Below are 25394 nucleotides of genomic sequence, written 5' to 3'. Positions count from 1 at the left end.
AGATAACACACACCAATGAGTTAAACTGCAGGAATGTCTTAAAGACATAAAGACCTGGATGGCCGCTAACTTTCTGCTTCTTAATTCAGATCAAACTGAGGTTATTGTACTCGGCCCTGAAAATCTTAGAAATATGGTATCTAAGCAGATTCTTACTCTGGATGGCATTACCTTGGCCTCCAGTAACGCTGTGAGGAACCTTGGAGTCATTTTTGACCAGGACATGTCCTTCAACGCACATATTAAACAAATATGTAAGACTGCTTTCTTCCATTTGCAGTTAATCCAAAATGCTGCTGTGTGTTGTTTATTCGTGATCTCTGAATTTGCATATGCCAATTCACCTGTCCAGGGGCTCGGATGTGATTGGTGGACGGAAGGATCAGCCTGGTGTAACTGGCTCCTGCTGCAGACGTATCCAATAAAGGACAATGGGGTTGGGGGGTGGAAAGTGTTACGTGCACTTTCCCCAGGAAGAGGAAGTCCAGCTTATTAGTCTGTGCCTAATGTCTTTTATTTTAAAGAGAACTTCATAAATCAGCTATGTTAGTGTGACTAAGTTACCATGGTAAATTCATCTTTAATTTAGGGGTGGGAATTTAACTCGTTAATTGTGATTAATTAATTTGAAAAAAATAAGACATTTAATTGCTCTTTGCCTTCCAAGGGGAACTTTTGTCAATGCACGATTTGCTGGTATACCGATTACACTGATGCACACAGAAGAAGAAAGTGCGTTGCTAGGACTGACATGCAGTTTAAATGTTTTTTTTCCATAAATTAAAAGAGCTTGACTTTATAATATTCATGTCCATATCTATTAATTCATTCTGTCGCCCACTAAAGCCCTTTAAATTAAAAAAAAACAAACATTTGTGTTTTGGGTCAAATGTTCTTGTGCAATTAAATGTGATTAATCGAGATTAATTAATTACAAAGCCTCTAATTAATTGAGTCCCACTCCTACATTAATTGTCTGTGTATTGGCATTGTCGCAAGTGCCATCAGGGTGAGAGAGGGTTAAGGACAAGTTTCTGACCAGGAAGTGACATAAGTTTGGCCCACATGTGGCACATCTGCAGCTCTCGGAATGACAGGACTATGTCAGAGCATGCCTCAGCCATGCTCGCCACACGTGGCCAAATGTGGGGTGATGTGTGGGCTCCATGTGGCAGAGCAGCTGGGAGCTGGGTAACTGAGCAGATGTGTCTGATGTTCAGCTTTGGGCAGCACGCTTCCTTCAAACTGCCACATTCTGCTGAGCAGCAGAAAGGGCGGGCTTATGACACGATACCTGGAACTTGGATGTCAGAACTCCAAGTTAGCATGTCTCGAAAAAACCAAGAAAAAAAGGTTTGATTTGGTTCTTAGCGAGCTGCAGCATTCAGGTGTCACTAGCAATGCATCACAATAACTTTGGTGCATAAAAACACGGTCGGGCACGTTCACAAACAGAGCATCATCACTGCTCTGTGTACGGCTTTTTTTTTTAAAAATTTCAAATAAACAGCAGTGGCGTCACAGATTCAAAGTTCACAGTTTTACTACTGTTCACGTCCACTGTCGCTATCTCCAGGTGCTAACGCAGCATATGTTGATCTGCTCTAACTTCCTGACTGGGAAATTTCTGACTTCCAGCTTCTTCAGGAGGCAACATACATCCTGCAGAGCCACAGTGTGGGCGTGGCCAACCCTGGTGACCCTGCAACATACATCCTGCAGAGCCACAGTGTGGGCGTGGCCAACCCTGGTGACCATGGGCCTGATTCCAGTCCAGACTGCAATAATCAAACAGTGAATCAGTCACTGAATACCAGTGTCAATATTTCCCTCAGACACATTGTTGGTTTGAAGAAATCATCGTCATCATCAGCTCTCACTTTGAGTTAAAGTAAATCAAAGTGAATCAAATTTTACTTCCTAGAGTTTATTTCTATTTTAGTTTGTTTGAACCTTCTGATGAAAATCACAGACACAGGTCACATGATCATCAACATGTATACACACGCTGCAGTAGGTAGAGTGATGTGGAAGCTGCTTCACTGTGTACTGTACCACTGTGACAATAAACCCACTGGACTTGACGAGTGTGTGTGTGTGTGTGTGTGTGTGTGTGTGTGTGTGTGTGCACTCACAGACTTCCTCTCAGTCTTCAGCTCCTGAGTGTATCGTGTCAGCTCGCAGACAATTTGTGCGTTCAGGTTTTCAGCAAGATCTTCTCTCTGGATGGCGAGTTCGTTCAGCTGCTGGAGAGTCGCCGCAAACGCCACAAACCAGGTGTACCTGAAACAACCAGTCGGCTGGCCAGCTCAGCTCACACACACTTCACAGGAAGCACATTTTCACCTCACGGTCAAAGCGCGCGGCCGTAGTTTGATGGTGCATGCGCGTCACTCTCCACCGGAACTCATACCTGACCCAGACCGAGCACTGCACCCGAGTCCAGCTGACAACCATTTCCTCAGAGTTGCAGGTGCCGACTTTAACCTCGAGTCTGTCAATGTGAGGTGGAGGTCGGTGCCTGATAATGCCAGCAGGACTAACAAGCAGAGATGCGGCGACCACAGAACCCTCCAATCTATGGCTACCACCCTCCGCAGGCGGGGGACACCTCCGCCCCTTGCCTGTGCCTACAAATTGTGTCCATAAGGTTCTGAAGAGACTCCGGGAGTGAGTCCATTTACTGTAGGCAGTATGGGCCGATGGACCACTCCTCAGGGAGCACGCTCAGCAAAGTGCAAGCGTTTTCATCGCGAGCAGAAACATCTGAACCAGCATTTTCTGATCAAAACTGCGATTTCACACAACGCGATCGTGTATTCGCCAAAGCTGCGGTTTTCTGCAGCGTTCCTGACTGACCCGTACTACGAAGTTTGACTCGTGGGTGAACTCGGTACAAACAGGTAAAGACTCACCTGCTCTCATCTTCTCTGTTCCTCTTGGGGTGGTACTTCTTCGACAAACTTCTGGAGACACACAGGTGACACACACAGGTGAGACACACAGGTAGTACAGACTTTTGGGGTTTCGGGTTTTATTGAAATGAGACATTAAGGTAACACTCAGGTAATCAGTTTTACACACACATCATCTGCACTGTGAGTAAATCCAGGTACTAATGATAAACTGACTGATCAGGTATTGTTATTCATTTGAAGGAGTTTAAAGAGTTGTCTCCAAACCTCCTCACAGTTTGACTTTAACAAATGTGACAAACTAAATTCAGGTTTTCCAGGAGTTTTACATGGTCGTGATGGTTCAGGTGTTGGTTTAAGGACTATACCTGATCTGTTTGGCGTAGCTCAACTCAATGTCGGCGCGCTCTTTTACAAACTTAGTGTATCTCTCCAGGAAGTCGATCCCCCAGCTCGTGTGTTTCTCCAAGTTATCAAACTGATCCTGAAACAGCAGACTGATGTTAGTGTGACCTTTGACCTCTGACACTCACCTGAAGCACAGCATAAATAACAATTCACTCGCTGGACCCACGTCCTCATTTTATGTTTGATAGCGTTTTAGTAGGTAAAGGTGATGCTTGGACATGAGCTGAGCTGCGGTTTGGGGAAGGCTTTGAGGCGGACTGGCAGATCCCCACGTACTGAACAGAAGTGAAGAAGTTACAGAACTGAACAGGGGAGGGAGGAGCACGTAAACGAGAATGACAGCTTGCAGAACTGGGGGAACCTGTATAGATGAGGACCGGAAGGAGCGTGTTTGGAGGCGAGGTCCCGCTCCTGAAATTCCCATCTCCAACAAGTAGTGTTGTGAGTTTGGTCTCACAGGCCCTCAAAGAAACGGGAAAAACAAACATGGACCATCAAATCTGAGCTTCCTGTGAGCTCACACACAACGGTCGTGTCCAAATTCATGGGCTGCATCCTCCTGAGGCCGCATTTGTAGGCCGATTACATCACAGCAACGCGCCGAAGGCTGTCCAAATTCGTAGACTCCTCCGAATGCAGCCGACAAATGCGTCCTCCTTTTTCCTTGAAGGATGGGACGGGTGTGTCCTTCGTGGCCCACCATATCCCAGAATTCATAGCGCGGCCCAGCCAAACTCCAGTTTCTAACAATGGCGGCCGCTACTAAGTTTTAAAATTACTCTTACTAATCTTTCTGGGTCACAAAATAAACTTTTAACATATTTTCAGGCGAGAAAGTAGCTGTGTAAACATCAAATATCTGCTCGGTTTATCAAGATATCGCATATTTGCAAAAGTGCTTCGACGTTTTCGGAGACGTCTGTTACCCACCAGCTTGATAGCGAGTCGGGAGCTCGAGGGTTACTGATGCGGCCAAGAACGGCACAACTCCCGGCACATCATTTTCAGATCACCGCCGTCTTTCGCTACTCGGGTTAAACGTAATATATAAGTCACTTAGACAACCTAAAAATGTTATTGTTGGGCTTTTTTCAGTGTTTTATTTGTTCGTGAGTAAATCGGTTTGGCTGAGATCAAAGTTATTAGATTAGATTAGATAAAGCTTTATTTATCCATCGGGTGGGTTCCTCCTTGGTTTTTACACAGCTGAATAAACGTCAAACAGAAAACTGATTAAACAGAAGTGTGAGACGGTCGAGAATTTACGCCAGTGTCCTGTTATATTTTAGATAGCAAGGAGCAGACGGACGAGTTTATTAAACTCCACCGAGACAGCGGTGACGCTAATCAGAAGGCTAGACCATCCAATTTCCCCAGCCGTTTACTTCCGGCCTACCCGACCGTCTGAGGACCCGGCCCACGTGAGGCCGGGTCCTCAGGAGGATGCAGCCATGAATTTGGACACGACCAACGCCTTTATCCTGTCTTCCTTCTCTCACCCCAACCAATCACAGCAGATGGCCCCGCCCCTCTCTGAGCTTGGTTCTGCCAGAGGTTTCTTCCTGTTAAAAGGGAGTTTTTCCTTCCCACTGTCGCCAAAGTGCTTGCTCATAGGGGGTCACATGATTGTTGGGCTTTTCTCTGTATGTATTATTGTAGGGTCTACTGTACAATATAAAGCACCTTGAGGCGACTGTTGTTGTGATTTGGCGCTGTGTAAATAAAACTGAACTGAACTGAGGCCACTTTATAAAACAGAAGGTCAGTCGGCTGCTTCTGGTGCAGCAGGAGGGGAGGCAGAACACCTGTCAGCAGGTTAGCTTCACAGATGCTGTTACCATGGTAACTCACTAGCAGAATCTGCTCTAAGGATCAGGACCGGACCCTCTCTAGAGTCTAGACTGTGTGTGTGTGTGTGTGTGTGTGTGTTTGTACTATGTTTACATATGTTTGTGGGGGCCAACAGTCACGGGGACAAAGCACCCGTCCCCACGAGTTTGAAGACATTTTTGAGACTGAAGATGTGGTTTTAGCGTCAGAGTTATGTTTAGGGTGGGAAGCAGCTGGGAAAGCATTATGTCAATTAGATGTCCTCACTATGACATAAAAACGTGTGTGTAAGAGTCGCGCGCTGCACCATCATGGAGGTTGTAGCTCGCGCTTCTGTCGTCACTCATCGTGTTGCTATGGCAGAGCAGACAGAAGAACGAGGCTGCGCTCGCTCGCGCGCGCACACACACACACACACACACACACACACACACACGGTTACAGGTTACCGGTGCGCAGCTCTCAGGTGCGGCTCGTGCACATACCCACAGCTCGGTGCCCCAGTTGCAGCTCATGGTTCTTCCTCTGGTCCTTTCTCACGCTCTTCGTCTCGGTACCGGTGATCAGCTGCTGCAGCCCACGGGACGCATCCTCCACCTCACCGACATACACACACGGCGCTCCGTCAGTCTCACCTCCACCTGTATGTCTCTGCTGCAACTGAGCAAGCAAAGAACGCGGTCACGCGCAGCACGTCCCCGGAGCACCCTTTGTCATCAGTGAGGAGAAGCTCAGATTGCGAGAGTTGTGCGCATGCGTAGTAGCAGGCCCACCCTGCCTCTGCACAAAGCAAAGCGTGACGAAATTACCTGCAGCTGACGTTACATGTTCATGGTGATATTTGATCAGCAGGGGCGCTCTTCTTACAATAACTAAACTACACTTCCTGTTTGATGACGTCATGTCTTCCTTTGAGAGAAGAGGTTATTTTTTGCAGCACATGATGAGGTCAGACTGCAGGATTTCCAAAATAAGTTTATAACTCTCAAAACCCAGTGAAAAAAAAAATAACAACACACACACACGATCAAATCACATGCTGGGTTTGCAGAATGAAGAATTATTTAATACAGTTTTATTTATATAGCGCCAAATCACAACAACAATCCCTCAAGGCACTTTATATTGTAAGGTAGACCCTACAATAATACATAGAGAGAAAAACCCAACAATCATATAAGCCCCTATGAGCAGCACTTTGGCGACAGCGGGAAGGAAAAACTCCCTTCTAACAGGAAGAAACCTCCGGCAGAACCAGGCTCAGGGAGGGGCGGGGCCATCTGCTGTGATTGGTTGGGGTGAGAGAAGGAAGACAGGATAAAGACCTGCTGTGGAAGAGAGCAGAGAGGTCTATTAACCAGTGTTGGGAAGGTTACTTTTAACATGTACTCCACTATAAATTACAGATTACATGGCCCAAAATGTATTTTGTAGCATATTCCATTACGTTACTCAATAAGAGTAATGTATTCTGAATACTTTGGATTACTTGATATATTATCATGCTTTTTACAACTACATGAATGTACTTTTGCTGTGTAATTTATTACTATTACTTAGAGTTGGATGTCTCGAGACCACTTTTACGTGGTCTTGGTCTTAGTCTCGGCTTGGTCTCGCTGTCTTGTAGTGATGTGTCGGTCGCGAACGAAATGGCTCTGCGAGCCGGCTCCTTACTGGGAGCCGTGGTTTTTGGTTTTTGGTTTTTTTTCCCCCTTTCTCTCACCCTCTCTCTCGCACTTATTTTCCGCTTCACTCCGCACGCGAGCCTTGTGCTTTGCGCTGGGTAGAGGGGCGGTAGTTACCCTCGCAGTAGCACAGGAACAGAGCGGGAGGGAGAGAGAGAGAAAGAGAGCCAGGGACAACAACGTCACATTAGAAAGGTATAGTAATCATCCACAACTATTTTCAGTTGCAGATGATAAAGGATTCAGAAAGTTTATTCATGCAGGTCCATCAGAGAATGTGCATCTTCTTTTTGTTTTCACATTTTAATTTATATTTAATTGTGTTGTGGTTTGCAGTGTTTTGTGTTGTTTCACTTTAAATTTGTTTAAAAGGAAAAAGCTGAAAATTTAAATAGTTAAAAGTTGAAATGTGAATAGTTGGTTTTTGTATTATATGATTTATTTATTACATTTTATGTGGAGTGAATAAATAAAAGTATATTTACGGTGGCCCCTACAGACAAAGCACGTACAAACTCCAAAACACATAAAAACTCCAAAACACGTAAAAACTCCTAAACACGTACAAAACACAACAGAAGTGCTCCAGGATGCTAGGGCGCAGTGTTGAGCTTTTGTTACCTAGAGGGTACACAAGCCAGGAAGTACCAACAACCAGATTTGGTGTGTGGTAGTAACAGGTAAATGAACTTTTTTTTTTGATTATTTGAATATATATGAGTGCTTGTGTATAAATACACAAACAATACACACATGCTTTCAATTGTGTAATTTAAGTGATCTAGGTAGCTCTGTTTTGGAAGTTCAGTTAACGCTAGAAATGTGTTTTGGAGTTTGTATGTACTTTGTCTCTAGGGGCCACCAGATATATTTATATATAAGCATATATAGATAAAACCACTTTTTTTTACATTAGTAATTCCTTTTGTGCATAATTTTATATTATTGTTAATAATAAATTAATTAAAGCAACAAAACAACCTGAAGACCCAGTTTGGAGCCGAAAGAGCCGGTTCTCTAAAAAGAGCCAGAAATCCCATGACTATTGTACTCGGCCCTGAAAAGCTTAGAAATATGGTATCTAACCAGATTCTTACTCTGGATGGCATTACCTTGGCCTCCAGTAACACTGTGAGGAACCTTGGAGTCATTTTTGACCAGGACATGTCCTTCAACGCACATATTAAACAAATATGTAAGACTGCTTTCTTCCATTTGTGCAACATCTCTAAAGTTAGAAATATCCTGTCTCAGAGTGACGCTGAAAAACTAGTTCATGCATTTATTACTTCCAGGCTGGACGACTGTAATTCATTATTATCAGGAAGTCCTAAAAACTCCCTGAAAAGCCTTCAGCTAATCCAAAATGCTGCAGCAAGAGTCCTGACAGGGACTAGAAAGAGAGAGCAGATTTCTCCTGTTTTGTCTTCCCTTCATTGGCTTCCTGTTAAATCCAGAATTCAAAATCCTGCTCCTCACATACAAGGTCTTAAATAATCAGGCCCCATCTTATCTTAATGACCTTGTAGTACCATATCACCCTGTTAGAGCACTTCGCTCTCACACTGCAGGCCTACTTGTTGTTCCTAGAGTATTTAAAAGTAGAATGGGAGGCAGAGCCTTCAGTTTTCAGGCCCCTCTTCTGTGGAACCAGCTTCCAGTTTGGATTCAGGAGACAGACACTATCTTTACTTTTAAGATTAGGCTTCAAACTTTCCTCTTTGCTAAAGCATATAGTTAGGGCTGGACCAGGTGACCCTGAATCCTCCCTTAGTTATGCTGCAATAGACGTAGGCTGCTGGGGATTCCCATGATGCACTGGGTTCACTCACTATGTGTTAACAGACCTCTCTGCATTGAATCATATCTGTTATTAATCTCTGTCTCTCTTCCACAGCATGTCTTTATCCTGTCTTCCTTCTCTCACCCCAACCAATCACAGCAGATGGCCCCGCCCCTCCCTGAGCCTGGTTCTGCCAGAGGTTTCTTCCTGTTAAAAGGGAGTTTTTCCTTCCCACTGTCACCAAAGTGCTTGCTCATAGGGGGTCATATGATTGTTGGGTTTTTCTCTGTATGTATTAATGTACGATCTACTGTACAATATAAAGCACCTTGAGGCGACTGCTGTTGTGATTTGGCACTGTGTAAATAAAATTGAATTGAATTGAACAGAGATGGAACAAGAGCAGGTGAGACACACCTGTTAGTCAAATGGTTACCTAGTGCATCTTTTTAGGTTTGTTACTTTTCAAATTCTATATTTATTAAGTTCTGCAGGCTTGTTTGCACAACAAGGCTAAATAATTATATAAACTTTTCTCAATCTAAATAGTGTACTTTGGTAGAATTAAAAAATACGTGTAGTGCAGGTCTATGATGATTTTTAGTGCTACTATCATCTAGTTTTGATTCTGGTTCTGTCTCGGTTAAGTCCCAAGTAGTCCTGATTTTGAACTGTTGTAGTCCTGTTTTAATTCTGGATCAGTTCTGGGTCTGGTTGAATAGGGGTTTAGTCCTCGTGCCTTGATACAGCCCTGACCTTGTTCTGCCTTGCTGCTTAATTAAAAAACTAGTTTAAGGTGTCCTGCACATGTGATATATATTTTTCCCTATATGAAGTCATTCTTTTTTGAACAAAACTCAAAACAGAGCCAATTAATCTTTCAGTCATTTCTACCCCCCCCCCCCAAAAAAATAAAAAATAAAAAATAAATAAATAAATAAATAAATAAATAAATAAATAAATAAAAAATCCCACATGCATACTACCCTTTTGGGCTAAGCCCCAGGTGTTTCAAATGTCTGGCTCCGCCTCTGACAGACCTTACTTTGATTCTGTAAAAAGTGACAAAAACATTAGTGTCTGCTGTTCACTCCGTGGGAAGAAAACTGTGCGCTACCACAGGAATGTGACATTCCCAGAGAAACTCCCAGATCCTTCCACTGACATGACGGCTGCGTCATACCTGCACCAGGGCAAACCTCCGCCTGCCCCACTCCTGCTAAACAGGTGAAAATAGAGCAACAGGACCGCTGAGTCTGTGAGTTTATTTATTTTCTGCTGTGTTTTACTTGCATCTATTTGAAAGACTGAGTGTAAACACATTTTATATGCTGGAATATGCAGAAAAGGTCGAATTGGCCTGAAAGATCTATCGCTTTTTACCTATTCAGGTTGTAAATCATGTTTTGAAAAGGTAACTAAGTAACTAATTACTTTTGAAAATAAGTAATCAGTAAAGTAACGGGATTACTTTTTGGGGGAAGTAATCAGTAATTAGTTACCGATTACTTTTTTCAACACTGTCCGGTTATAACAATCAAACATTTTCTGAAGCATAAAACTCAAATCATAGATTTTAAAATGTTGCTGAGTTTCAAACATTTTAGAAACTTTATTTAAACCTGTAGCACAACAATTGCCACAAGAGCAGATTTCATGTTTCTTTATTATTATTTTAATTCCTAGGATTTAAATCTTTTTAAATCGTATTACTGACCACGACAGGGATTCATGGAATAAAACTGATTTTCACACAGTTTCAGCAGAAAACCTTTGGATTTGTTGTTATATTTAAAGTTTTTAACTGAAAGATGTCACTCATTTTTTGAGCTGCCTGCAGTGCACATATAATCCACCAGAGGGAGAAGAGAGCCATAAAACAGTGTGGATTGTTGATCAAATTCAAATTTTATTTGTCACACACAAAACCATACACAGTATGACATGAGGTGAAATGCTTGTAGCTGTACAATGCAATGCCCGACCATTAAATGACATTAATTAATTAATGATGTGATGCAAACAGCATGAAAGTGTTGAGGATTTCCTCTGGGACGGTGGTCAGAGTGATCAAATTACATCAAGTCCGCCACTGTGTTTAGGATAACCATGAATTAGTCCACCTGAATGAGGGAGGAGTTACTGTGGGACACCTGTGCAGCAGAAACAAACACATCACCTTCACAGGTTTTTGTTCCTCTTTGTTCAAATCACAGCCTGATGACTTACATCAGGTGATCTGTTTGGAGTCCTTCTTCAGGACCTTTTAGTTTTAGACTCACATAAACACCACCCAGATTATGTCATCAGCCTGTGTCCTTCATGTTTAATATCCAGGTAAGCAGCAGGTAAGTTCTGGACTGATGCTTACCTGAACTTACTGACTTACACTTTTAAGCTTAAATTTCAAAACTTACATTTAACTACTGATTTTATCTACTGTTCTGATTTTATCTGTTTTGATTTTATATACTGTTTTGTTTGTTTGTTAATTAGTTTGTTTGTTTACTTGTTTTAATCAATTTTAAATCATGCTTTTTATTTGTTTTTGCTTCTAATGTCTCTGTGCTATACAAATAAACTTGCCTTGCCTTGCCTTGCCTTACAGAGCTGATGACCGCTGTCCTATGACCTGAGCATGCTGGCTGGTTCAGTGAAGCTGGATAACAAAAAACACCCTCGGGGTGACTCACCTGTTTGGGCGTATGATTAAGGTGAGTTACAGAAGAGACTGAATCAATGGCTGTGTCCCAATTCAGGGTCTGCACGCTTGAAGCACGCGCACTACGCGCACTACGTACAGTGCGTACTATAAGTACGAGAAGTGCGGAAGTGAGAGGCCTGTGAAATGGGACGGTCTAGCCTTCGTCGCGCTGTTCAGGTTGCCTAGCAACCATGATACTAACCGCAAGAAATGTTTCATACAGCTTTGTGTGACAGAAATGAAGGAGAAAAATGTTTTGTTGGTCATTCATTTTTGTCATGACATCACTTTGATTAGTTGAGTATCTGAGGCTGAGACCACGGGACTGTGAAACATGATTGTTGGGCTTCATTCCTCAACAGTCATTTCAAGATTAGCTAGTAAATAACAATTAGCTAATGTTGGCTGAATATATGTTTACAAACATTGCTGGTAAACCCGTATCTTATTTGTGGAGCTAATGTGGCTGTAATTAAGGAATTTAATTTAAGACGGCACTACGAGTCAAAATGTCAGGATAAGCTGAAAAACCGAAATGCAGAGCAGAAACTACAGAAAGTAGAAGAGCTAAAGAAGAATCTGACATGTCAGCAGACATGGGTCGAGTATCCAAAAATTGTACCAAGTAAGAGTAGCATTACTTTAAAATATTATTACTCAAGTAAAAGTGAAAAGTAGTCGTCAAAAAAGTTACTCAAGTAAGAGTAAAAAAGTACTTGGTGAAAAGACTACTCAAGTAGTGAGTAACTGTTTGAAATGTCTGATTTATTTTTTAAATAAATGCTATCAGACAAACAAAAATATACAAATTGTAGTATTTTCAACAGGAATATATGTAAAAAGATCGACAAAATAAGGCACAACAATTCTAATTTCCAGGTTTCAGTTTTTCACAACATCAAGCTTTTTTCACCAATACCTACAGTAAATAATATAAACATATAAACAGTGCAAATAATTTCCTGTGACAAGATATGCTGTAAACTTTATATTCATTTTTGCTCCAAATGGCAGCAGCCTCAGAGAAAACAGAACGAGGCATCTTCAACATATGTTCATACAAGGCAGCTCAGTTTACCATAAGTTGTATGGGTGTGCATCTATTTCTGCATATTTACCAAAAATGTGCCATTTCTTTACTCAGTGAGGTGATGGTTAAGCTTCAGCAGCAGTTTGCGCTCAAGGTTCTTTCTGTGAAGCTGTAACTGTTTAGCAGTGAACAGGAGTCCTGCATGACTGAGAAGTCATTCACAAGCTCCAGATGCAGGAAGAGCTGTATTGACTTTGATCGACAGCTTCTTGATGTGAGGAACGCCATGCAATAGATCCACACCTCCAGTGAATGGACATGAAAGGTACCTCTCCAGCCCTGCTTCTGGCTTTCCTGACCCCATGGATCCATCATCTTTGTCGGTTAGGCCGCTGTTTGTGCTGGCCTCATCCAGCTCTGTGTCTAGGTGATGTCTGATGAAGTGGAGACCTGTGGAAAGATGTATGGTTTTCAAAAGAATTAGGTCTGGTCATTATAGTGCTGTATATACTGCCAAGCTGCAGATGTTTGTTTGGAGCTAGCCTCCAAAAGCTGGCCATACACTGTGCAATTTTTGGCCCATTTTGAGCAGATTTTTCAGTCGCGCAACCGTTTTGGGGATCTGCCCGTGTTTTGCCTTAATCGTGTGTCGTGCATCGTGTAGTATACATGGGGTAACGAAAAGCAGTTAACACCTCACGACCAGCTCCCAATCATCAATCGTATGGTCGCAAGATAATCAAACCTGTTTGAAATCCTGTCGCCCCTCAACGCTGCCTCTCACACTGCACACGCACAAACACAGAGATGGAAGTGAAAAGGTGGAGCAGCGTGTGATCTGGACACAAGAGATGGAGGCACAACTTGTAGGATGAGGCAAGCTCATCCGAGTACGTAAGCGTAGAGCTGCCACCCAGGCAAAAGAAAAATAGAGCTATATCATGTTAGAGCGTGAAAAGTTTATTGTTCTAACAATATACCTTTCATGTTCGTGCAATATACCTTTCACGTTTGAACAATATAATATTTATATTGTACAAACGTGATAATTATGTATATTGTAATAACGTGATATTATATCACGCTTGGGCCGCTCTGCCCGCCACAGTTTTAAACTGGTCATGTGACTGCATGGCCACATCTCATTGGTAAAAAAGTTACCGGAAACTCCACTGGCGGCATGTTATCTAATGTGTTAAACTAATTTCAAAAAAAAAAAGAAAAAAGAAAAAGTAACGAGTCGAATTTTGCAAATGTGGCAGAGTAAAAGTACCGTTTCCCTATGGGCTCAAAATGTGGTCATAAATATTTTGTACTTGTAAATCAGTTTTGTATTTGTAAATCAGGATTTGTATGTGTAAAAAGAATTTGTGTATGTGTAAAAAAGATTTGTATGTGTAAAAAAGATTTGTGTGTGGACTTAGCCAAAAAAAACCCTGCAAGTTACAAGTACGAATTTTGACCCCATTTTTCTTCCTTTCATCTGATTGGTCAATGTCATGTCAATCACAAATGTAACAATCCAATCAGAGAACAGATGGGTTTGGCTGTCGGAGGGGCACTTTTTTGAACTGCAGGTCCTTGAAGGGTAATACAGTTTGAAGCTGGAGGATCTCTATATAAATATCCGATAGCAGCTAGGTCCCCTAACTTTCAGCAGCTGTTGAAAGGAAAAAGTTGTGGTATATCAGTGGTTAGAAACACCATTATTACTTTAGGATTAGTTTAACACAAAGTCAGGGCTGACCCGGGACCATTGCTGTGAGTCACAGTGCGCAGCATAAAAGTCCTTTCACATCGGACGCAGGATGTGCTGCTAATGCTAACTAAAAGCTAAGGATCCAGAATTTGTTGCGCTGGCTGCTGGGCTCTGTGGGTTTTTGCAGCAGCTCTACCTGTACTAGATGCACCTGCTCCTTGTCGTTTCTATCTCTGACTTTATGTAGTTTTTGAGCTCAGCAAGGAAACCTGTCAGTTCATGGACATGTATGATGCGGTGAAGGCGTTTCAAGTGAAGCTGTCACAAATGCACCAGTGCAACCTGCCTCACTTTCCCTGTTGCCAAGTAATGTTCAGCCAAGTCAGCAGACTTTGCTGAGCTGCACCTGTGCAGATTCAGGTGGAGCTGCAGTGTAATGATACACTCAGGGGAAAGTACGACACTGAATGGCCTGCACAGTTTATTAGTTCCATTCCTGCAGCAACGCCCAGCTCTGTCTACATGCGGCTCCAACCTTGTATATGCTTTCATTTATTTTTTCTGGGGTTTTGGCAGCATGTTCTTATTTCTAACTTGCATAATTGTGACAGGATATATTTTTATGGAGAGCAAAATATTTAAAGTTAATTTTTTTAAGTTATTTATTCTGGAATAATATTACTGTGTTTTTATTCATATTTATGTTCAAAAAACATTGATTTAGTGTGTTTAAAAAATGTTTATCTTGTTTGGCCCACGACCTAAAGTGTGCCTCGAGTTTTGGCCCCCTATGCAATTGAGTTTGACACCTCTGCTGTACACTATGCCGGGCACTTGGTTATGGCGTTCCATGTATGCCCCGCCTGCCAGCATCTTGCATCCTGCTGTTACGTGCTGGATTGTCTCAGGGGCATCTTTACACAGCCTGCACCTGGAGTCTTGCCCATATTGGCAGTCAGGTTTCCCTGGGCAGTATTATCAGAATCACCTTTATTTGGCCAAGTTTGTGCACAGAAATAAATTTGACTCAACTTTGGGGGGGTTTTGCATGCAGAAAGCAAACTTTGTAAAAATATATAAATAAATAAATTTAAGCCATGAACAGGCTCACGGCTCAGCAGACATCAATAACAGCTTCACTCACACATCTGTACAAAACAAACTTTATTGAAACACCTTTACATAAAGAAAAACTTTACAGATAAACAGGAAGTGTCCTGTTACATGCGACAGGTGTCATGAAACGCCTCTAGGGTCCTAAAGTCCCTCCACGTGGGAGGAAGTCCGTCCTGCAGGAAACGGCCACAACGCTGACATGACGACTGGAAGAGCTTTATGTAGCTCCGCAGCCAGGTCTGAGAGGGCGACACAGAGGGGTCAGACACAGACAGGCAACGACAGAGGGTAATCAGATTACTCTGGTGCCCGATTACTCTCACCATGAAAGACCGCACAACGACGTCTGGCATCTGAGGCAGCTGGTAGTGCAGCAGGGCGGTGGTGGCGTGGTCTGTTACCTGCAAGCACCTGGCTGATCAGGGCTCTGTATGCTAGGCCCACATATCAACTTCTATGCATCTGAGATCTCTTACCTTCTGAAACACCTGGTACTGGGACTTGGTCCAGATATCCAGCTGACGAGGACAAAAGAACAGGTTACCGTGGTTACCTGGGACACAAAATCAGCTGTTACCTGTCAGGCGAACACTCACCTTTCCATCCTCGTTGTAAACGTTTTCGTTGAATCCTCGAACTATGGTTCTGTCGATAAACAGCGACCGCATCACAACAATGGCCTTCAGCACCTTCCCCAGAGTCACCTGGGACGGAGACAGGTGAGACAGACACCTGTTACCTGATCTGAAAACACCTGTGGGCACAAAGTGTGTTTAAATGTGTATTCTACTACCAGCAGCACAGCCGACGTCCCGTTGGGTCTGAACAGCTCAATGGTCATATCAGGAAACAGCCTGCCGATGCGAGAGATGACATCATCCACATACCTGTGACAGGTGTGACAGGTGCCCGTGTGTTAGTGTGAAAGGATAAACCAGGGGAACCGCAGCATAAAGGTGTGAAATAGTTTACTGTAGCACTGTTGTAGTATTTTGTGCAATAGTACTCACTGTGGAGGCAGTACCAGAGTACTGGGTTGGACTTTGGGCCGTCTCTTGGCTGATGCTCCCATCTGATTGGCTGATCGCTTCAGCGACTGCTGGTTCAACAAACTGGAGGCCAAGCTAGCGTGATACTGCAACTACACATACACACAAACACACCGTGAGGATTTGACGGTAGGCGGGGCCTCTAAACATGGATTAAACGTTTTCCTCACACTCAGACGCTCAGCCTGCATCCGACCTCACAAGTGTCCACACGAGGACAATCCCAGTGTCCTCTCTCTGTCTGACTGTCAGACAGTAAAAACATGGAGGCAGCGTCCGGGTGGGCGGTCCCTGACCAGTTTACAGGGAGTGGTTTTATCACGTCCATGTTTTTGCAAACACGACGGCGACGGTGGAAGGACTCATCTTCAGCCTTCATAAACGAGAGCCGCCGCTGGCTTGTTCTGTGGTGGCAGCTCCGTGAGCTCCAGCTGTGGACCAACATCAAAGCACCTGACACGCTCAGAGCAGCTGAAGAGTCGCGATCAAGAACTCGCTGATTAATGACACACAGCTGAAGAGTCAGTGGGTATCAGAGGCGGGGGGCTGATTCTGTTGGTCTGAAAACGCTACGCACCATCAGCTGCACACAGAGGCTTGTCACAACCACGTCTGTCTGCGGTCAACAGTCGACTTTAACAAACAAACCGAAACAAAACAAACAACTGAGGTTACAAAGGTCGTCCTTTGTGCTTATAACATGTGAAACAGTCAAATAAAAAACCTCACACGACAGAAGCTGAAGTCCAAACAGCGACGATAAAACCGACACAGCAGGTTTGTGTCCCATGGCGTGTGGAGACGATCACACGCTGAGTTTAAAACACTCGTCATTTTGCAGTGGGTGATTTTTCAGCTGGTTCGTGGTGCTGCCGCCTTCGTTGGGAAATCCAATCGACAGCGAGTCTCAAACTCCCACCGTCGCCATATTTCCCTATCTGGTATGACTGAAACACGCACGGGATTAATGATGCATTCGCAGTGTGTGGGAGAAAAAAAAACCGTGCAGACACCGTAATATTTCCATGGCAACCCATACTCGATGGTTACGATAACGCCATTTTAACCATCGTATGTGGACAAACTCGTCAAGTATATTCGATATATGGCCCAGCCCTCACTCCAGCTCAACATCCATCTTCGACCCCGCAGTAACCACAAGTCTTTAATTCCAGTTACAGTCCCTACATATTCATCTATCACTCACCCAGCTGGCTCACATTACAGCAGCCTTCACGCCAACATGTGTAAAAACAATTGTGTTGCTAGGCGATCCAGTGTGCCGTAGCTACTTTAATTTCTGTGGCTTCTCCGGTTCGAGGTAAAAGCGGTTATATTTATTTCTTTTGATCCAACACGCCCCAAAAGCCAGTATTTGATGAATACGCCCAAAGTCATGAAATATGAGATGCACAGTGCTGATGGCACCGGGTCACCTGACTCAAACAGTCCTCATCATGACGTGTCTGCAAACCCGAACATTACGGCGAACAAGAGGAACGTCCTGTTTCAGAGCAGCCAGCCAACAACAGCTACTCTCTGCTAAAGACACGGACCGCTCATGAACGGCAGGGGACAGTGACCCCGCTACACTGACGCTCAGCTGTCGTCTCCTCCGCTCAGTTAGCTATGATGGTGCTAAACATGCCTTTCTTGAATTGTTAAATCTGTGACGGTGTGTTACAGCAGAGCTCCGTGTGGAAATACATGTCCAGGTTCAGGTCCACTTTGATCTCGCTGTGAACAGGGCGGTTGCTCTGAAGTCATCATCAGCAATGTTCCCTCTAAGCTGCACGCGTGCGCAATTGCGCACAGCTGGCACGGTCTCTTCGCACAGAATAAAAAAATCTAACCTGAATTTAAATTAAAATTAAAACTTTAACAACTCTGTTCTGCAGTGTTAGTCAGTGACTGGCTGCTCCCGTATGGGATCAGAACGATGCCACCTTATCCCAAAGTCCAGCCAATGATGCGATTCACATTCGTATATACGCAGCTAATCAACGTCGCTGACAGGCTATGACAGCGTCCTTATGTGCCGACACCGGTGTTTTAGCAAAGCGGCTGATGTGGAGCGAAGCCACGTTAATGACAACGTGTACAACCATTGGAGATGTGAGCAGGACAGACGAACAACTGATGGACAAAGTGTGGACTTTATACCAGTTTTTAAATTGTGTTGATCGGCCACGTAAAACCAGAGTTATGATAAAAATATCTGCAATGTTTGGTTTTCTTCCTGAATACTGTCGTTGTTTATATTTACTGCAGGAAGAAACGGTAAAAACTGCGTTTTATAAGGAAAACACTCGAAAGCCTGTGAGCAAAGACAAACTCCACCCCCAGCCTCTCCTATTGGTGGAAAAATGTACCATGTCGACCAATCACAAAATGATATGGCAACATGGCATTTATTGTTTAGGAAGGGGGAAGTTTTAGGAGTGACGGCGTGTTTGAGATGTGAGAGATTTGCGACATTTAGGGCAAATCTTGTGTAGTTAGTGTGTAGTTAGTGTGTAGTGTAGTCAATAGTGTTGTTGTGTGTGTCAGAACAGTGAGGCGACTGCTGAGTGTTACAGGTGTTACAGCAGTGATACATCTGCTGTTGTCAGGCCTGCAGGTATCAGGCTGTTGTTCTCCTTCATCTCATAGTGGACAGAAATTATTTTTGGAGTGGCACAAATAATTTGTGTGGCATCAGATTTGATGCAGAACAGCTGATTGTTCTGTAAATAGTTTGAAATGTTTATTTAAAAAAACGCCTTGGCTGCATTTTTAGGTAAACAGCTGCAAAAACTTTGTTGTTTGCATAACTCAGTAACTTTTTTGAAGAAGTAACTATATAATTAATTGCCCAACATTGGTCATTATTTACTGTATGTTGCAGACAGAGTTACAGACTCTCTCCCAGACCACAGACTCATAATACAAGTCAGAGCTTTATAAAAAATAAATAAAGAAAGTTGTGTTTTCGAACTTGGAGTTCAAGTTATTTTTACTTCCAATAGTGTGAACATGCTACAGGTCATGAACACGATTGTTTTAAATTTTCATTGTAAGTGGGCTAAAGCAGTTAATTTAAAGTAGTCTAACATAAATGTAAACGCTGTAATGTGATTATTTTAATAACCATGTAACTTGGATGGATTGGATGCTGGCGTGACCACAGTGCACACGTCTGCTGTTGCTCACAGTGGTCCAAGGGGACGCTCAGGGAGTTTGTGTGTTCGCTCAGACACATGAAACATTAGAGGGAACGTTGATCATCAGTGAACAGGAAGTGCACGTTAGCGGTTACCTTGTTGGACCACTTGTATGCCTGCAGCAGCTGAGAGTACAGAGGAGTTTTATCCTGCACCGGGTCCAGACTCAGCAGACCGCTGTTATGGAGGGGGTGGGACTCTGAGGGGCGACCAACCAATCCGCTGAGACGCTCCAGCTCACTGACAGATAGACAGAGAGACGGATTTTCAGTCACCAGAGAAAGTCAAACCGTAAAAACGTGTTTAGGATTAAAAAGTCATAAAATAACAGTCAGAGGTCAGGCTCACTTCAGCCTGCTCGAGCATGGCTGATTACACTTAGACTCTCAGCAAACATGGACCTAAAATCATCCTGACCATCAGCTGCTGTCTTGTCTCAAAATACACTCCGAGTGTTGCTCTGTGGCACGGAAAGTCGCCTTCAGTTTAGGATGTATTCAGAAAATGAACTTTATATTTTAATAATTCCCGTGAGGAAGATGCATATCTGCTCTGAAGATCCAAAATTCCCTTTGGACAGCATTTCAACTTTCCACACCAACGACACAGAGACAGTAGGTGCTTGGCAGCTGTTAGAATCAGGAATCAGAATGCTTTATCAATCCCTAAGAAAATTATGTATCTGAATGGACCCTGGTCTGTCAGCATGTCTTTGTGTATTAACTCTTAAATCAGCAGAAATATGAATGGACCCTGGTCTGTCAGCATGTCTTTGTGTATTAACTCTTAAATCAGCAGAAATATGAATGGACCCTGGTCTGGGGGTTAGCGTGTTGTTCTGTAGGCTGGATCGTGACGGACAGTGTTTGGACTCACTTGAGGTCTCTGTTGACCGCCTCTAGGTTTTCCTGGAATTCGGATATAAACTGCTTCTCTCGGCCCTCCAGCGTCTCGCGGTTCTTCATGCCGTCCTTCAGGAACTCGAACACGCGGCTCACGCTGGAGCGCAGCGCCTGGATGCCGCTGATGGCGTGAGAAAACGCATCCAGGTTCACTCCGACATTCACCACGTCCGCCATCTTCGCTGCTTTTTCCCCCCCGGCTGCTGGCGCGCGTTGATGACGTTTAGGAAGTCGTTAAAAAAAAAACTAAAAAAAACGTGACTTTAACGTGACTGTGGCTGTATCCCAATTCAGGGTCTGCAGCCTTAAAGTACGCAGCCTCAACGGTCCTCAAGGGCCGCGTACTCAAAGACCGCTAAGGCCGGAAGTGCGAGGCTTGTGAAATGGGACGGTCTAGCCTCCGTCGCGCTGCCCAGGTTGCCTAGCAACCATGATAGCTGGAAACGTGTGGTTGACAGAAATGAAGGAGAACATATTTTGTTCGTTTGTTTCTACATGAGCTTTGTGTGATTTAATAAGTATCAGAGGCTGAGACCACAGGACTGTAAAACATGATTGTTGGGCTTCATATCTGTACTGAACAGTCATATAAGATTAGCTAGTAAATAACAAATAGTTAATGTTGTTCATGAGACTAAAGTCAGTGTAAATATGATATGGCCAATATTATAGTTATTATATTAATCATTATTAGTTATTACAGCAGTGAGTTTGAACTCTCAAATCAAATCACTTCTATTGTCACATCACATGTGCAGGTACACTGGTACAGCACATGTGAGTGAAATTCATTTGACTCTGTGTCAAATACTGAGCTTCAGTAAAGATTCAAGTTTCAGCTATTTATATGTCCTATCACCTTAAATCTTCACTCAAAGACAAGTATCTGTGACAGTGTATATATAGATGTATTATATATATAAGAGACAAATATTGTTCTTTTAATATGTTGGCATTACTAAATTTGGCTCAATGCTTACATATATGTGTAAAAAGCAAATGTACGAGCTGTGATAACTGTTTCTGATAGAATGAAGAGTAGACTGATATATTAAATATTCCTTTATTGGGTGAGAAAATCAGACCATGTCATAACTGCTTTAAGTCATACAGAATAGATATCAGAGCCTTAAACAGGCTGACTTCTGCTAAATGGGTCAAACTGGGCAGAAAGTCTACAAACACATAACATCCTTATAGAATATGATGTAACACTATAGATCAACTTACCTCAGAATATATAAAGCATATAAACAGTTACAGCAATATGATGCAACAAACACAGCAGTGCTACTGATCCAAAATACTCAAAGCTTCATAGAACTGAAACAAACATTTATTTTTAGCTCCATTCTGCTGATGATACATACTTTAGGTTTCTGAACATTAAACTTGTTGCTGCCTTTCATAGTGTGTAACTTGAAGGCCCTGAGTACTTTCTCCCACACTGAAAACACTGGGATGATAACATTATTTGAACATTACCTAATAAGACTGATTCAGGACAGACAGTTAGTTATGTTAAACTTTCCTAGCAGTCCTTCACAAACAGGGAACAGTCTGTCTATTCTCTCCATCTGTCAGCTGCTGCTGGCTCTTCCTCCTCCTCTTCCTCACACACTGCTGAGTTTGTCCTGGTGGATCATCAGGGGTGCAAAGCCTCACAGATGATGTGCAGCAGTGGGTCCCTCAGTCTGTCCTCACTCTGGACACTTGCAGTCGTCACACATGGAAATCAAATGTGTGAGAAGCTGCAGGATTCAAACACAAGTGTAACTTATAAACACATGTTCATACTTTTATTCCACAATCAGAGAGAAAGAAACAGAGAGAGAGTGCAGGACAGACAGACAGGTGACAGTCTCAGGTGTAGACACTGCTACACAACAGCACCAGAGAAGGAGGATTTAGTGTTTGTGTTATTACGAGTGCTAAACAAGAAGAGTTCCCAGATGGTACAGTGGACACATGTGTGACTGCTGTGATTAAAGCATCTTTCGTTCAGCTTAACGAGTGAACCGTCAGCTCGTTCAAACACACGTTAAAGTCCGTTTGGCTCGACACCACCGAACAGAGGCAGCAATATAACATAGCTAACATTAACAGTGCAGTGAATCCTGCTTGTGCCGTGATATTCAGGACTGCAAACCGAGCAGCATCACTGACTTTCAGCTTGTTGTGTTTGTGGATATATGACTGACTTTAATTATCCATAAAATCATCACATTCTCTGTAAGATTAAGGTCGACTATTGAACAGCGTATAAAGTAAAGGCTGTAAAACCAAGTTAGTACAAACGTCACTAATGTCACATAACTTTGCCGACATGTGGCCAACAGTAATGTTTTAATGTTCTTTGTTATTAAACATTTGCACATAAATAAGTGACATAATATTCAGTACATACTTAAAGTTTACTCTTCGGGCGCCCCTCATCCGCCATTTTTTTTTCGGCAAAATTATCCACACCCACCACCGCGCTATGCATTCTGGGATATGTTGGGCCACGAAGTCTACACCGCCACATCCTTAAAATTCAGGGAAATGAAGGACGCATTTGAGGGCCGCATTTCGAGCAGCCTTTGAATTGGGACAGCCTTCGGCGCGCCGCTGTGACGTAATCGGCCTTAAAATGCAGCCTTTAAGGCTGCAGACCCTGAATTGGGATACAGCCTGTATTTGGAAAGGCAATCTTACAGTCATTGGATGATGATGTAAATAAATGTAAAGATAGAAGGTTAAAGGTCACAGGTATTTACATGCACGGCTGGACTGGAACAAAAAATCGGCCCGGGCATTTTGACTAGAGACCGGCCCACCAGGAAAAACCATAAAGCCTTTGAATGAAAACAAACGCTGTTGTCACAGTGATGTACGCTGTCTTGTTGGTGTATGTGTATCAGTCTAATAAACTTAAACCTGCACCATCCTCCCTATTCTGGTATTCTAAACAGTACCTGGAAGTAGACTGCTTGGTCGAGTTAACCTCCTGAACTATCTACAACACATGGTGAAAACCTGAAATTAAGACAGAGAAGACTAGAGGTGAGACATGATCATTACTGATTACTGATGACAGATTTAGATATATTTTCATAAACCATTCATTTGCCACATCAATAAACAGCATGGCAGGGCAAAATATTTTTTCTAACATGGCAACCTTTAAAAAGTGAAAGGAGACAGAAAGACAGGTGAGAAAGAATAAAACTTAATTGACTTTTTGATGGCATTTTACACACAGTACTGGTACAGTACCTAGAATATGTGGGAAAATACTGGCATCATACACAGTACTTAGCTACTTCTGAAGAAATTATGATGGGACCCTAAAAAAATTACTATGTACAATAATGGATTTCTATACATTTTACATCAGATGAAAACGTTTGTTGTAAGATTCAGATAATTATTTGTTAAAAGCGAGACATTTTAAATGAGAATAAGAAAGAAAAGTATTTCTTTGTGCCCCCCTTTCCCTGTTAATGCCCTACCTGGGCCCCTGGCAAAAGCTTTGCTAGACCCGCCCCTGCACAGTTACCAGCTGTCAGCTACTTAGAAAAGGATCCTGGTGTTATTTGTCTCTCAGAAACAGTTCACTTCCCTTCAACTCATTCATGTCACCTAAAAGGTAAACCTGTTTCTCCATCACCTGTTCAGCTCTGATGATTCAGTAAGGACGTCTCCTGGTTTCATCTTCATGTTTCCCTCTCACCACATATTCAAACCGACATCATGACCAGCAGCTTTACAGCTGTGGCTCCAGCAAACATCAGCTGATACTAGAAAGTAATATTAAATAAATTCTAACAACAGCTGATCAAGCTTAAACGCGCTGCTGTTGTTTAGCGCGACATCCGCTGGTTTCTTCTTTCTGGCGCAAAGTGAGCGATAAACAAACAAGAGAGAAAAGCCGATCAGCTGATCATTGATCAGTTTCATGATTGAAGTAGAAACAGGAGAGGGAGGGGAGAGAATGAGAGAAGAAGAGGCAGCTGTGCAGCAAAGACAGAATAAATCCAGCTTTGTGTCTTTTTCATTGTAGCTGAAGTCCGGGACAAACTGTTCCTTTTCACCTCAATACGAAACGCGTAATATTTTCTCTGAATACCAGACGATTCCGTTTTTTTACGGGAGGGTTGGAAACTCTACTAACTAACCTTATGAATAAAATAAGATAAAACAAGTTCAACATCAGTAACATCATAGCACCCACCCAGCAGTATAGAAACTCCGTCATGCTAGCTAGTACGCAGTACGAGTTATTGTAACTGATTGTAAAAAGTCAGCACAAGGAAAATAAACTCCACCTAAACTTGGTTTATATCTGACCCAGATAGACTGCAGGTCATAACTTCTTACCTGAAGTTCAGTTCACCTGACACTCGGACCGGCGGCCGCTTCGGGTCTCTGCTTCTCCTGCCTTTCCGTCATCCACATGCTGGCCTCCACCACTTGCTTATGTTACTGAATCTGTGGCAGCTCCGCGATAGCCACCACCAAACAACTGAGTTATCTTTACACATCTCCCAGCATCTGGCCAATCCACCACCTTTCATTGTTTATACCGTTACGGAAAAAAACGAAAAAAAACCAACCCATCGGCCCATAAAAACGAAAAATCACCATCGGGCATACCGGGCCAGTCCAGCTATGTTTACATGTAACCGTGACCTTTGTTCATTCTGCTTCCCCAGAGACAAAAATCACCTGACCTCTGAGATTCTTAATGAGCACTGAAGGTCCGGGGAACCCCCTTTTAACAGGAAGTCACCTCCAACAGGCCCAGGCTGAGGGAGTGGCAGTTGGTCAGGGGTAGGCCTAACCAATCTTTTGCCATCAGTTTTTAGTTTGTTTGTTTTCTTTTGCCTGTTTGATTTGGTTCTTTAGCCATCAGAATTATTGTCTGAAGGCCAAGATGCCCAACGGATTTACTTTACCAAGTGCATCATCACGGCCTTGCCATATCGGTCCATTGGATTGACCTTTGTTATTTATTTTATTTTATTTTCAGTAGTTAGAGACGGGACAGACATGACCTCAACAGGTGAAAAAAAAGAAGAGAAA

General features: G+C 43.0%; 2 protein-coding genes across 2 annotated transcripts in view; both read right to left on the bottom strand.

Moving 5' to 3' along the window:
- Positions 1 to 5912, bottom strand: part of fnbp1a (formin binding protein 1a) — a 40224-nt gene extending 34312 nt beyond the window's left edge. The window contains exons 1-4 of the mRNA XM_084945323.1: positions 5639 to 5912; positions 3284 to 3399; positions 2916 to 2966; positions 2136 to 2283 (exon numbers count right to left, since the gene is read on the bottom strand). Coding sequence (XP_084801449.1) covers positions 2136 to 2283; positions 2916 to 2966; positions 3284 to 3399; positions 5639 to 5668 — 345 coding nt within the window. The 5' untranslated portion in view covers positions 5669 to 5912. The remainder of the gene's footprint in view (positions 1 to 2135; positions 2284 to 2915; positions 2967 to 3283; positions 3400 to 5638) is intronic.
- Positions 5913 to 15204: 9292 nt separating this feature from the next.
- On the bottom strand, positions 15205 to 20704 carry med27 (mediator complex subunit 27). Its single transcript, XM_084947179.1, has 8 exons — positions 20302 to 20704; positions 19521 to 19665; positions 16184 to 16314; positions 15967 to 16060; positions 15770 to 15877; positions 15650 to 15691; positions 15497 to 15574; positions 15205 to 15412 (listed from the first exon to the last, which is right to left on the bottom strand). Exons 1-8 carry the CDS (start codon positions 20502 to 20504, stop codon positions 15278 to 15280), a joined length of 936 nt encoding a protein of 311 aa, XP_084803305.1. The 5' UTR covers positions 20505 to 20704; the 3' UTR covers positions 15205 to 15277.
- Between the last annotated feature and the right edge of the window lie 4690 nt (positions 20705 to 25394).

The sequence above is a fragment of the Perissodus microlepis genome, chromosome 12 (assembly GCF_051167445.1).
Source record: "Perissodus microlepis isolate ML-2025 ecotype Zambia chromosome 12, ASM5116744v1, whole genome shotgun sequence".
In the NCBI taxonomy this organism is placed as follows: Eukaryota; Metazoa; Chordata; class Actinopteri; order Cichliformes; family Cichlidae; genus Perissodus; species Perissodus microlepis.
This window is presented reverse-complemented; position numbering and strand designations above follow the sequence as displayed.